The sequence below is a fragment of the Aegilops tauschii genome, chromosome 3, assembly GCF_002575655.3.
Source record: "Aegilops tauschii subsp. strangulata cultivar AL8/78 chromosome 3, Aet v6.0, whole genome shotgun sequence".
Taxonomy (NCBI): domain Eukaryota; kingdom Viridiplantae; phylum Streptophyta; class Magnoliopsida; order Poales; family Poaceae; genus Aegilops; species Aegilops tauschii.
In genome coordinates, this window is record NC_053037.3 from 135,245,738 (window position 1) to 135,260,080 (window position 14,343).

Genomic DNA, 14,343 nt, shown 5'->3' on the forward strand with positions numbered 1-14,343 from the left:
ATTCCAATCAGGTGGCTGAACAATAGGTGCAGAGATTAATGCTTTCTTAAGTATTTCAAATTCTTCTACACAATCATCATCAAAGACAAAAGGAATACCTTTTTGTAATAGATTAGTCAGAGGCCGAGAAATTTTTGAGAAGTCCTTAATGAACCTCCTATAAAAACCGGCATGACCAAGGAAACTTCTTATACCTTTGATGTCCTTGGGACACGGCATCTTTTCAATAGCATCAACTTTAGCTTTGTCAACTTCAATACCTCTTTCAGAAATTTTATGCCCCAAGACAATACCTTCATTAACCATAAAGTGTCACTTCTCCCAATTCAAGACAAGGTTAGTTTCTTCGCATCTCTGCAAAACTCGATCAAGGTTGCTTAAGCAATCATCAAAAGAGGATCCATAAACGGAGAAATCGTCCATGAAAACCTTACAAATCTTTTCACAAAAATCAGAGAATATAGCCATCATGCATCTTTGAAAGGTAGCAGGTGCATTACATAAACCGAAAGGCATACGTCTATAAGCAAAAGTACCGAAAGGGCAAGTAAAAGTGGTCTTTGCTTGATCATCAGCTGACACAGGTATTTGAGAGAAACCAGAGTAACCATCTAGAAAGCAAAAATGTGTATGTTTGAATAATCTTTCTAGCATTTGATCAATAAAAGGTAAGGGGTAATGATCTTTTTTAGTAGCCTTATTTAATTTGTGAAAATCAATTACGATCCTATAACCTGTAATAATTCTTTGCGGAATCAATTCATCTTTGTCATTAGGAACGAAAGTAATACCTCCCTTCTTAGGGACACAATGGACAGGACTTACCCACTGACTATCAGCAACGGGATAAATATACCTGCCTCAAGGAGCTTCAGTATTTCCTTTCTTACCACTTCTTTCATCTTAGGATTCAACCATCGCTGATGATCAATAACTGGTTTGGCATCTTTCTCCAAATTTATTTTGTGTTGACATAGAGTGGGACTAATGCCCTTAAGATCATCAAGAGTATATCCAATAGCAGCATGGTGCTTCTTCAGAGTTTTCAATAATTTTCTTCTTCATGCTCTGAAAGGTTAGCACTAATAATAACAGAATATATCTTCTTTTCATCAAGATAAGCATATTTAAGAGTATCAGGCAATGGTTTAAGCTCAAACACTGGATCACCCTTGGGTGGAGGAGGATCCCCTAGGATTTCAACAGGCAAGTTGTGTTTCAGAATAGGTCCTTGTTTAAAGAATACTTCATCTATTTCCCTTCTTTCATTCGTAAACATATCATTTTCATGGTCTAGCAAATATTGTTCTAAAGGATCACCAGGAGGCACGACAATAGAAGCAAGACCAATAATTTCATCCTTACTAGGCAATTCCTCTTCACGGTGTTGTCTACGAAATTTAGAAAAATTAAACTCATGAGACATATCACGCAAACCAATAGTAATAACATCCTTTTCGCAGTCTATCTTAGCATTAACAGTGTTCAAGAAGGGTCTACCAAATATAATAGGACAAAAGCTATCTTGAGCGGAACCAAGAACAAGAAAATCAGCAGGATATTTAGTTTTCCCACACAAGACTTCAACATCTCTAACAATCCCAATCGGTGAAATAGTATCTCTATTGGCAAGTTTAATTGTAACACCTATATCTTCTATCTCAGCAGGTGCAATATCATGCATAATTTATTGATATAAAGAAATAGGTATTGCAGTAGCACTAGCACCCATATCATACAAGCCATGATAACAATGATCTCCAATTTTAACAGAATAACAGGCATGCCTACCACATGTCTATGTTTATCTTTAGCACCAGGTTTAGCAATTCTAGCAGTTTCATCACATAAGTAAATAACATGCCCATCGATATTATCAGCCAAGAGATCTTTAACAATAGAAATATTAGGTTCAACTTTAACTTGCTCAGGAGGTGTATAAGTTCTAATATTAATTTTACGAACCACAGTTGAAGCTTTAGCATGATCCTTTATCCTAACAGGAAAGGGTGGTTTCTCAACATAAACAGTAGGAACAATAGGATCATTATAAGTAATAGTCTTTTCTTCAACTTTAATAGGTGCAACTACTTTTACTTCAATGGGAGGATTATATTTAAACCACTTCTCCTTAGGGAGATCAACATGAGCAGCAAAGGATTCACAAAAAGAAGCTACTATCTCGGAATCAAGTCCATATTTAGTGCTAAATTTACGGAAAACATCGGTATCCATAAAAGATTTAACACAATCAAACTTAGGTGTTATACCTGACTCCTTACCTTTGTCGAGATCCCAATCTTCAGAGTTGTGTTTAATTCTTTCCAATAAATCCCATTTGAATTCAATAGTCTTCATCATAAAAGAACCAGTACAAGAAGTATCGAGCATGGTGCGATTGTTGTCAGAAAACCGAGCATAAAAATTTTGAATAATCATTTCTCTTGAGAGCTCATGATTGGGGCATGAATATAACATTGACTTAAGCCCCCCCCCCCCAAGCTTGAGCGATGCTTTCTCCTTCGTGAGTTCAAAAATTATATATATAATTACGATCACGATGAACAAGATGCATAGGATAAAACTTCTGATGAAATTCCAATTTCAATCGCTTATAGTCCCATGATCCCATATCATCACATAGCCTATACCATGTCAATGCATCTACCTTCAAAGATAAAGGGAAGATCTTCTTCTTGATAACATCATCGGGCATACCTGAAAGCTTAAATAATCCACAAACTTCATCCACATAGATTAGGTGTAAATCGGGATGCAATGTTCCATCTCCTGCAAAAGGATTAGCTAGCAGTTTCTCTATCATACCCGAAGGAATTTCAAAGTAGACATTTTCATTTTCAGTAGGTTCAGTAGGTTGAGGAGTAACTCTTTGCTCTACTGGTTGAGGTGAAGATACCCCGAACAAGCCCCTCAAAGGATTACTTTCCATAGTAACAAGTGACAGTAAATTTCAGCACACTATATAAATTTTTCCTTACCAAATTCCACCTACCAAAGGCGCTTCACTCCCCGGCAACGGCGCCAGAAAAGAGTCTTGATGACCCACAAGTATAGGGGATCTATCGTAGTCCTTTCGATAAGTAAGAGTGTCGAACCCAACGAGGAGCAGAAGGAAATGATAAGCGGTTTTCAGTAAGGTACTCTCTGCAAGCACTGAAATTATCAGTAACAGATAGTTTTGTGATAAGATAATTTGTAACGGGTAACGAGTAACAGAAGTAAATAAAGTGCAGCAAGATGGCCCAATCCTTTTTGTAGCAAAGGACAAGCCTGGACAAACTCTTATATAGAGAAAAGCGCTCCCGAGGACACATGGGAATTATCGTCAAGCTAGTTTTCATCACATTCATATGATTCGCGTTCGCGTTCGGTACTTTGATAATTTGATATGTGGGTGGACCGGTGCTTGGGTGCTGTCCTTGCTTGGACAAGCATCCCACTTATGATTAACTCCTATTGCAAGCATCCGCAACTATAAAAGAAGTATTAAGGTAAACCTAACCATAGCATGAAACATATGGATCCAAATCAGCCCCTTACGAAGCAACGCATAAACTAGGGTTTAAGCTTCTGTCACTCTAGCAACCCATCATCTACTTATTACTTCCCAATGCCTTCCTCTAGGCCCAAATAATGGTGAAGTGTCATATAGTCGACGTTCACATAACACCACTAGAGGAGAGACAACATACATCTCATCAAAATATCGAACGAATACCAAATTCACATGACTACTAATAGCAAGACTTCTCCCATGTCCTCAGGAACAAACGTAACTACTCACAAAGCATATTCATGTCCATAATAAGAGGAGTATTAATATGCGTAAAGGATCTGAACATATGATCTTCCACCAAATAAACCAACTAGCATCAACTACAAGGAGTAATCAACACTACTAGCAACCTACAGGTACCAATCTCAGACTTAGAGACAAGAATTGGATACAAGAGATGAACTAGGGTTTGAGAGGAGATGGTGCTGGTGAAGATGTTGATGGAGATTGGCCCCTTCCCGATGAGAGGAGTATTGGTGATGACGATGGCGATGATTTCCCCCTCCAGGAGGGAAGTGTCCCCGGTAGAACAGCTCCGCCAGAGCCCTAGATTGGTTCCGCCAAGGTTCCGCCTCGTGGCGGCGGAGTCTCGTCCCGAAAGCTTGCTTATGATTTTTTCTTGGACGAAAGACTTCAAATAGCAGAAGATGGGCACCGGAGGGCCACCAGGGGGCCCACGAGGCAGGGGGGCGCGCCCAGGGGGTAGGGCGCGCCCCCACCCTCGTGGCCAGGGTGTGGGCCCCCTCTGGTATTTTCTTCGCTTAGTATTTTTTTATTTCCAAAAATAACTTCCGTGGAGTTTCAGGACTTTTGGAGTTGTGCAGAATAGGTCTCTAATATTTGCTCCTTTTCCAGCCCAGAATTCCAGCTGCCGGTATTCTCCCTCTTTATGTAAACCTTATAAAATAAGAGAGAATAGGCATAAGTATTGTGACATAATGTGTAATAACAACCCATAATGCAATAAATATCGATATAAAAGCATGATGCAAAATGGACGTATCACCCCCCTCCAGGGAGCGGCGCCACACGACGACACCGGTCCGACGAAGGAGACGAGCTTCGGACCATCGGGTTTCTGGGCGTTTCCACGTGGGACCCCACCGCCAGTCCGACGTGGCGGACGTGCGGGGGGGGCATATTCACCCCATATTTGGGCTGGATATGAGAGATGTCGGTCAGCCCGGGCATTCGAGGCCCGTTTAAGGAGCCCGTCTGGGTCGAAAAATCATGACCGGTCAGTGAGCGGACGACCCGCTCGACCGTATGAGGCGCACGGGTGTAGATGCTCTAAGAGCATCTCCAACCGTTCGGCCCCCCAGGGGCTTGAAATAGCGCCGCCTAAGGGCGAACCGGCGGTAAATTCGGCGTGGTGTGGTAGGTTTTCCAACCGCCACCCCAAGGTCGCCCCCACGACGTTTTTTGGAAAAAGAAAATTGGCCAAAACACGACACAAATTCGTCAAACAAGACGATTTCATTGATATTTGTACAAAAACTAAAAACATAAATTAAAAACTAACTAAAAACGACAACTACGCCTAGCACTACTACGCCGCCGGCGTCGTCGCCGCCCGCCTTCTACATGCCAAGGAGCCTGTTGAACCGGGTGTAGTCGCCGTCGTCGTCGTCATCGTTGCCACCGTCCTGCATGCCGCCGTCGTCCCTGCTGCACCCCTGACCAGCGTCGCCGATGCGTGGGGGTTGGATGGCCCGGGAGCTTCCTCGTTGTCCCTGTCGGGGATGACAATGCCGCCCTCCGCGCCTTCATTGCGCCGCCCGTGAGGCATCAATGGAGGCTGACCAGCACGACAGCCTTGAAGGAAATATGCCCTAGAGGCAATAATAAAGTTGTTATTTATATTTCCTTATATCATGATAAATGTTTATTATTCATGCTAGAATTGTATTAACCGGAAACTTAGTACATGTGTGAATACATAGACAAACTAAGTGTCACTAGTATGCCTCTACTTGACTAGCTCGTTGAATCAAAGATGGTTAAGTTTCCTAGCCATAGACATGAGTTGTCATTTGATTAACGGGATCACATCATTAGAGAATGATGTGATTGACTTGACCCATTCCATTAGCTTAGCATTCGATCGTTTAGTATATTGCTATTGCTTTCTTCATGACTTATACATGTTCCTATGACTATGAGATTATGTAACTCCCGAATACCGGAGGAACCCTTTGTGTGCTACCAAATGTCACAATGTAACTGGGTGATTATAAAGGTGCTCTACAGGTGTCTCCGATGGTACTTGTTGAGTTGGCATAGATCAAGATTAGGATTTGTCACTCCGATTATCGGAGAGGTATCTCTGGGCCCTCTCGGTAATGCACATCACTATAAGCCTTGCAAGCAATGCAACTAATGAGTTAGTTGCAGAATGATGTATTACGGAATGAGTAAAGAGACTTGCCAGTAACGAGATTGAACTAGGTATTGAGATACCGACGATCGAATCTCGGGCAAGTAACATACCGATGACAAAGGGAACAATGTATGTTGTTATGTGGTTTGACCGATAAAGATCTTCGTAGAATATGTAGGAGCCAATATGAGCATCCAGGTTCCACTATTGGTTATTGACCGGAGACGAGTCTCGGTCATGTCTATATAGTTCTCGAACCCGTAGGGTCCGCACGCTTAAAGTTCGGTGACGATCGGTAATATGAGTTTATGTGTTTTGATGTACCGAAGGTAGTTCGGAGTCCCGGATGTGATCATGGACATGATGAGGAGTCTCGAAATGGTCGAGACGTAAAGATTGATATATTGTACGGCTATATTCGGACACCGGAAGTGTTTCGAATGGTTTCGGAGAAAACCGGAGTGCCGGAGGGGTTACCGGAACCCCCCGGGGAAGTATTGGGCCTTAGTGGGCCTGAGGGGAGAGAGAGGGCAGCAGCCCAGGAGGTGGCGCCCCCCCATGAGGAGTCCGAATTGGACAAGGGGAGGACGGCGCGACCCCTCTTTCCCTCTCCCTCTCCCTCCCTTTCCTTCCCCTTTCCCCTTCCTAGTAGGACTAGGAAAGGATGAATCATACTCCTACTAGGAGGAGGATTCCTCCTCTCCTTGGGGAGCACCAAGGACGGCCGGCCTCCCCCCTTGCTCCTTTATATATGGGGGCGGGGGGGCACCCAAAGACACACAAGTTGATTGTTCCAAACCGTGTGCGGTGCCCCCCTCCACCATAATCCACCTCGGTCATATCGTAGCGGTGCTTAGGCGAAGCCCTGCGTCGGTAGCAACATCATCACCGTCACCATGCCGTCGTGCTGACGGAACTCTCCCACAAGGCTCTGCTGGATTGAAGTTCGTGGGACGTCATCGAGCTGAACGTGTGCTGAACTCGGAGGTGCCGTGCGTTCGGTACTTGGATCGGTCGAATCGTGAAGACGTACGACTACATCAACCGCGTTGTCATAACGCTTCTGCTTTCGGTCTACGAGGGTACGTGGACAACACTCTCCCCTCTCGTTGCTATGCATCACCATGATCTTGTGTGTGCGTAGGAATTTTTTTGAAATCACTACGTTCCCCAACAGTAGCATCCGAGCCAGGTTTATGCATAGATGATATATGCACGAGTAGAACACAAGTGAGTTGTAGGCGATACAAGTCATACTACTTACCAGCATGTCACACTTTGGTTCGACGGTATTGTTGGATGAAGCGGTCCAGACTGACATTACGCGTACGCTTATGCGAGACTGGTTCTACGACGTGCTTAGCACACAGGTGGCTGGCGGGTGTCAGTTTCTCCAACTTTAGTTGAATCGAGTGTGGCTACGCCCGGTCCTTGCGAAGGTTAAAACATCACATACTTGACGAAATATCGTTGTGGTTTTGATGCGTAGGTAAGAACGGTTCTTGCTCAGCCCGTAGCAGCCACGTAAAAACTTGCAACAATAAAGTAGAGGACGTCTAACTTGTTTTTGCAGGGCATGTTGTGATGTGATATGGTCAAGACATGGTGCTAAATTTTATTAAATGAGATGATCATGTTTTGTAACCGAGTTATCGGCAACTGGCAGGAGCCATATGGTTGTCGCTTTATTGTATGAAATGCAATCGCCATGTAATTGCTTTACTTTATCACTAAGCGGTAGCGATAGTCGTAGAAGAAATAGTTGGTGAGACGACAACGATGCTATGATGGAGATCAAGGTGTCACGCCGGTGACGATGGTGATCATGACGGTGCTTTGGAGATGGAGATCAAAGGCACACAATGATGATGGCCATATCATATCACTTATATTGATTGCATGTGATGTTTATATTTTATGCATCTTATTTTGCTTAGATCGACGGTAGCATTATAAGATGATCTCTCACTAAATTTCAAGGTATAAGTGTTCTCCCTAAGTATGCACTGTTACGAAAGTTTGTCGTGCCGAGACACCACGTGATGATCGGGTGTGATAAGCTCTATGTTCACATACAACGGGTGCAAGCCAGTTTTGCACACGCAGAATACTCGGGTTAAACTTAACGAGCCTAGCATATGCAGATATGGCCTCGGAACACTGGATACCGAAAGGTCAAGCGTGAATCATATAGTAGATATGATCAACATAGTGATGTTCACCATTGAAAACCACTCCATCTCATGTGATGATCGGACATGGTTTAGTTGATTCGGATCACGTGATCATTTAGATGACTAGAGGGATGTCTATCTAAGTGGGAGTTCTTAAGTAATTTGATTAATTGAACTTTAATTTATCATGAACTTAGTACCTGATAGTATTTTGCATGTCTATGTTGTTGTAGATAGATGGCCCGTGCTGTTGTTCCGTTGAATTTTAATGCATTTCTTGAGAAAGCAAAGTTGAAAGATGATGGTAGCAATTACACGGACTGGGTCCGTAACTTGAGGATTATCCTCATTGCTGCACAGAAGAATTACGTCCTGGAAGCACTGCTAGGTGCCAGACCTGCTGCAGGAGCAACACTAGATGTTATGAACGTCTGGCAGAGCAAAGCTGATGACTGCTCGATAGTTCAATGTGCCATGCTTTACGGCTTAGAACCGGGACTTCAACGGCGTTTTGAACATCATGGAGCATATGAGATGTTCCAGGAGTTGAAGTTAATATTTCAAGAAAATGCCCGGATTGAGAGATATGAAGTCTCCAATAAGTTCTACAGCTACAAGATGGAGGAGAATAGTTCTGTCAGTGAGCATATACTCAAAATGTCTGGGTATAACAATCACTTGATTCAACTCGAAGTTAATCTTCCGGATGATAGTGTCATTGACAGAATTCTTCAATCACTGCCACCAAGCTACAAGATCTTCGTGATGAACTATAATATGCACGGGATGGATAAGACAATTCCCGAGCTCTTCGCGATGCTAAAGGCTGCGGCGGTAGAAATCAAGAAGGAGCATCAAGTGTTGATGGTCAACAAGACCACCAGTTTCAAGAAAAAGGGTAAAGGGAAGAAGAAGGGGAACTTCAAGAAGAACGACAAACAAGTTGCTGCTCAAGAGAAGAAACCCAAGTCTGGACCTAAACCTGAGACTGAGTGCTTCTACTGCAAAGGAACTGGTCACTGGAAGCAGAACTACCCCAAGTATTTGGCAGAAAAGAAGGATGGCAAGGTGAACAAAGGTATATGTGATATACATGTTATTGATGTGTACCTTACTAATTCTCGCAGTAGCACCTGGGTATTTGATACTGGTTCTGTTGCTAATATTTGCAACTCGAAACAGAGACTACAGATTAAGAGAAGATTGGCTAAGGACGAGGTGACGATGCGTGTGGGAAATGGTTCCAAAGTCGATGTGATCGCGGTCGGCACGCTACCTCTACATCTACCTTCGGGATTAGTTTTAGACCTGAATAATTGTTATTTGGTGCCAGCGTTGAGCACGAACATTATATCTGGATCTTGTTTGATGCGAGACGGTTATTCATTTAAGTCAGAGAATAATGATTGTTCTATTTATATGAGTAATATATTTTATGGTCATGCACCCTTGAAGAGTGGTCTATTTATATTGAATCTCGATAGTAGTGATACACATATTCATAATATTGAAGCCAAAAGATGCAGAGTTGATAATGATAGTGCAACTTATTTGTGGCACTGCCGTTTAGGTCATATTGGTGTAAAGCGCATGAAGAAACTCCATACTGATGGACTTTTGGAATCACTTGGTACTTGCGAACCATGCCTCATGGGCAAGATGACTAAAACGCCGTTCTCCGGAACTATGGAGCGAGCAACAGATTTGTTGGAAATCATACATACTGATGTATGTGGTCCGATGAATATTGAGGCTCACGGCGGGTATCGTTATTTTCTCACCTTCACAGATGATTTGAGCAGATATGGGTATATCTACTTGATGAAACATAAGTCTGAAACATTTGAAAATTTCAAAGAATTTCAGAGTGAAGTGGAAAATCATCGTAACAAGAAAATAAAGTTTCTATGATCTGATCGCGGAGGAGAATATTTGAGTTACGAGTTTGGTCTTCATTTGAAACAATGCGGAATAGTTTCGCAACTCACGCCACCCGGAACACCACAGCATACTGGTGTGTCCGAACGTCGTAATCGTACTTTACTAGATATGGTGCGATCTATGATGTCTCTTACTAATTTACCGCTATCGTTTTGGGGTTATGCTTTAGAGACGGCTGCATTCACGTTAAATAGGGCACCATCTAAATCCGTTGAGACGACACCTTATGAACTGTGGTTTGGCAAGAAACCAAAGTTGTCGTTTCTTAAAGTTTGGGGTTGCGATGCTTATGTGAAAAAGCTTCAACCTGATAAGCTCGACCCAAATCGGAGAAATGTGTCTTCATAGGATACCCAAAGGATACTGTTGGGTACACATCGTATCACAGATCCGAAGGCAAGACATTCGTTGCTAAGAATGGATCCTTTCTAGAGAAGGAGTTTCTCTCGAAAGAAGTGAGTGGGAGGAAAGTAGAACTTGATGAGGTAACTGTACCTGCTCCCTTATTGGAAAGTAGTTCATCACAGAAAACTGTTCTTGTGACTCCTACACCAATTAGTGAGTAAGCTAATGATGGTGATCATATGACTTCAGATCAAGTTACTACCGAACCTCGTAGGTCAACCAGAGTAAGATCCGCACCAGAGTGGTACGGTAATCCTATTCTGGAGGTCATGTTACTTGACCATGACGAACCTACGAACTATGAGGAAGAGATGATGAGCCCAGATTCCGCAAAATGGCTTGAGGCCATGAAATCTGAGATGGGATCCATGTATGAGAACAAAGTGTGGACTTTGGTTGACTTGCCCGATGATCGGCAAGCCATCGAGAATAAATGGATCTTCAAGAAGAAGACTGACGCGGACGGTAATGTTACTGTCTACAAAGCTCGACTTGTTGCAAAAGGTTTCCGACAAGTTCAAGGAGTTGACTACGATGAGACTTTCTCACCCGTAGCGATGCTTAAGTCCGTCCGAATCATGTTAGCAATTGCCACATTTTATGATTATGAAAATTGGCAAATGGATGTAAAGACTGCATTCCTGAATGGATTTCTGGAAGAGGAGTTGTATATGATGCAACATGAAGGTTTTATCGATCCAAAGGATGCTAACAAAGTGTGTAAGCTCCAGCGATCCATCTATGGACTGGTGCAAGCATCTCGGAGTTGGAATAAACGTTTTGATAGTGTGATCTAAGCATATGGTTTTATACAGACTTTTGGAGAAGCCTGTATTTACAAGAAAGTGAGTGGGAGCTCTGTAGCATTTCTAATATTATATGTGGATGACATATTGTTGATTGGAAATGATATAGAATTTCTGGATAGCATAAAAGGATACTTGAATAAAAGTTTTTCCATGAAAGACCTCGGTGAAGCTGCTTATATATTGGGCATCAAGATCTATACAGATAGATCAAGACGCCTAATTGGACTTTCACAAAGCACATAACTTGATAAAATTTTGAAGAAGTTCAAAATGGATCAAGCAAAGAAAGTGTTCTTGCCTGTGTTACAAGGTGTGAAGTTGAGTCAGACTCAATGCTCGACCATTGCAGAAGATAGAGAGAAAATGAAAGATGTTCCCTATGCTTCAGCCATAGGCTCTATCATGTATTCAATGCTGTGTACCAGACCTGATGTGTGCCTTGCTATTAGTTTAGAAGGGAGGTACCAAAGTAATCTAGGAGTGGATCACTGGACAGCGGTCAAGAACATCCTGAAATACCTGAAAAGGACTAAGGATATGTTTCTCGTTTATGGAGGTGACAAAGAGCTCGTCGTAAATGGTTACGTCGATGCAAGCTTTGACACTGATCCGGATGACTTTAAGTCACAAACCGGATACGTGTTTATATGAACGGTGGAGCTGTCAGTTGGTGTAGTTCTAAGCAAAGTGACGTGGCGGGATCTACGTGTGAAGCGGAGTACATAGCTGCTTCGGAAGCAGCAAATGAAGGAGTCTGGATGAAGGAGTTCATATCCGATCTAGGTGTCATACCTAGTGCAACGGGTCCAATGAAAATCTTTTGTGACAATACTGGTGCAATTGCCTTGGCAAAGGAATCCAGATTTCACAAGAGAACCAAGCACATCAAGAGACGCTTCAATTCCATCCGCGACCAAGTCAAGGAGGGAGACATAGAGATTTGCAAAGATACATACGGATCTGAATGTTGCAAACCCGTTGACTAAGCCTCTCTCATGAGCAAAACATGATCAGCACCAAGACTCCATGGGTGTTAGAATCATTACTGTGTAATCTAGATTATTGACTCTAGTGCAAGTGGGAGACTGAAGGAAATATGCCCTAGAGGCAATAATAAAGTTGTTATTTATATTTCCTTATATCATGATAAATGTTTATTATTCATGCTAGAATTGTATTAACCGGAAACTTAGTACATGTGTGAATACATAGACAAACTAAGTGTCACTAGTATGCCTCTACTTGACTAGCTCGTTGAATCAAAGATGGTTAAGTTTCCTAGCCATAGACATGAGTTGTCATTTGATTAACGGGATCACATCACTAGAGAATGATGTGATTGACTTGACCCATTCCGTTAGCTTAGCATTCGATCGTTTAGTATATTGCTATTGCTTTCTTCATGACTTATACATGTTCCTATGACTATGAGATTATGCAACTCCCGAATACCGGAGGAACACTTTGTGTGCTACCAAACGTCACAACGTAACTGGGTGATTATAAAGGTGCTCTACAGGTGTCTTCGATGGTACTTGTTGAGTTGGCATAGATCAAGATTAGGATTTGTCACTCCGATTATCGGAGAGGTATCTCTGGGCCCTCTCGGTAATGCACATCACTATAAGCCTTGCAAGCAATGCAACTAATGAGTTAGTTGCGGAATGATGTATTACAGAACCAGTAAAGAGACTTTCCGGTAACGAGATTGAACTAGGTATTGAGATACCGATGATCGAATCTCGGGCAAGTAACATACTGATGACAAAGGGAACAACATATGTTGTTATGCGGTTTGACCGATAAAGATCTTCGTAGAATATGTAGCAGCCAATATGAACATCCAGGTTCCGCTATTGGTTATTGACCGGAGATGAGTCTCGGTCATGTCTACATAGTTCTCGAACCCGTAGGGTCAGCATGCTTAAAGTTCGGTGACGATCGGTAATATGAGTTTATGTGTTTTGATGTACCGAAGGTAGTTCGGAGTCCCGGATGTGATCATGGACATGACGAGGAGTCTCGAAATGGTTGAGACGTAAAGATTGATATATTGGACGGCTATATTCGGACACCGAAAGTGTTCCGGATGGTTTCGGAGAAAACCGGAGTGCCGGAGGGGTTACCGGAACCCCCCGGGGAAGTATTGGGCCTTAGTGGGCCTAAGGGGAGAGAGAGGGCAGCAGCCCAGGAGGTGCCCCCCCATGAGGAGTCCGAATTGGACTAGGGGAGGGGCCGCGGCCCCTCTTTCCCTCTCCCTCTCTTTCCTTCCCCTTTCCCCTTCCTAGTAGGACTAGGAAAGGATGAATCCTACTCCTACTAGGAGGAGGATTCCTCCTCTCCTTGGGGTGCACCAAGGCCGGCTGGCCTCCCCCTTGCTCCTTTATATACGGGGGCGGGGGGGGGGGGGGGGGGGCACCCAAAGACACACAAGTTGATTGTTTCAAGCCGTGTGCGGTGCCCCCCTCCACCATAATCCACCTCGGTCATATCGTAGCGGTGCTTAGGCGAAGCCCTGCGTCGGTAGCAACATCATCACCGTCATCACGCCGTCGTGCTGACGGAACTCTCCCATGAGGCTCTGCTGGATCGGAGTTCGTGGGACGTCATCGAGCTGAACGTGTGCTGAACTTGGAGGTGCCGTGCGTTCGGTACTTGGATCGGTCGGATCGTGAAGACGTACGACTACATCAACCGTGTTGTCATAACGCTTCCGCTTTCGGTCTACGAGGGTACGTGGACAACACTCTCCCCTCTCGTTGCTATGCATCACCATGATCTTGCGTGTGCGTAGGAATTTTTTTGAAATTACTACGTTCCCCAACAAGCCTTCTCATTGATTCCCGCGGGAACCGAGGCGATGAGAACGACGAAGCGTGGGGGCCGCTGACACGGCGGGCCCGCCGTTCTTTCGCGCCAAAAACGCGTCCCACGGCGCCCCCGGGCGCCCGCAGCGCGTCGGGTTCGGCCTGGGTCCGCCGGCACCAGTTTTGGGTCGAACCTGTGAAAATTGGGCTTCTGGGGGTGCGACTGGGCCGTTTTTTCAGCGCCGGCGAT

The 14,343-nt window shown here is 43.8% G+C and overlaps 1 protein-coding gene across 1 annotated transcript; it reads left to right on the forward strand.

Annotated features, from left to right (window-relative positions):
• Positions 1-5,167: 5,167 nt before the first annotated feature.
• Positions 5,168-9,581, forward strand: LOC141042305 (uncharacterized). The gene is made up of 3 exons (XM_073510147.1): positions 5,168-7,039; positions 8,365-9,209; positions 9,314-9,581. The coding sequence occupies exons 2-3, from the start codon at positions 8,369-8,371 to the stop codon at positions 9,325-9,327; spliced, it is 855 nt and encodes a 284-aa protein (XP_073366248.1). The 5' UTR covers positions 5,168-7,039; positions 8,365-8,368; the 3' UTR covers positions 9,328-9,581.
• Positions 9,582-14,343: the final 4,762 nt, after the last annotated feature.

Coding starts and splice junctions, on each gene's coding strand:
- LOC141042305 (XM_073510147.1), top strand. CDS start 8,369: ATGGCCCGTGCTGTTGTTCCGTTGAATTTTAATGCATTTCTTGAGAAA.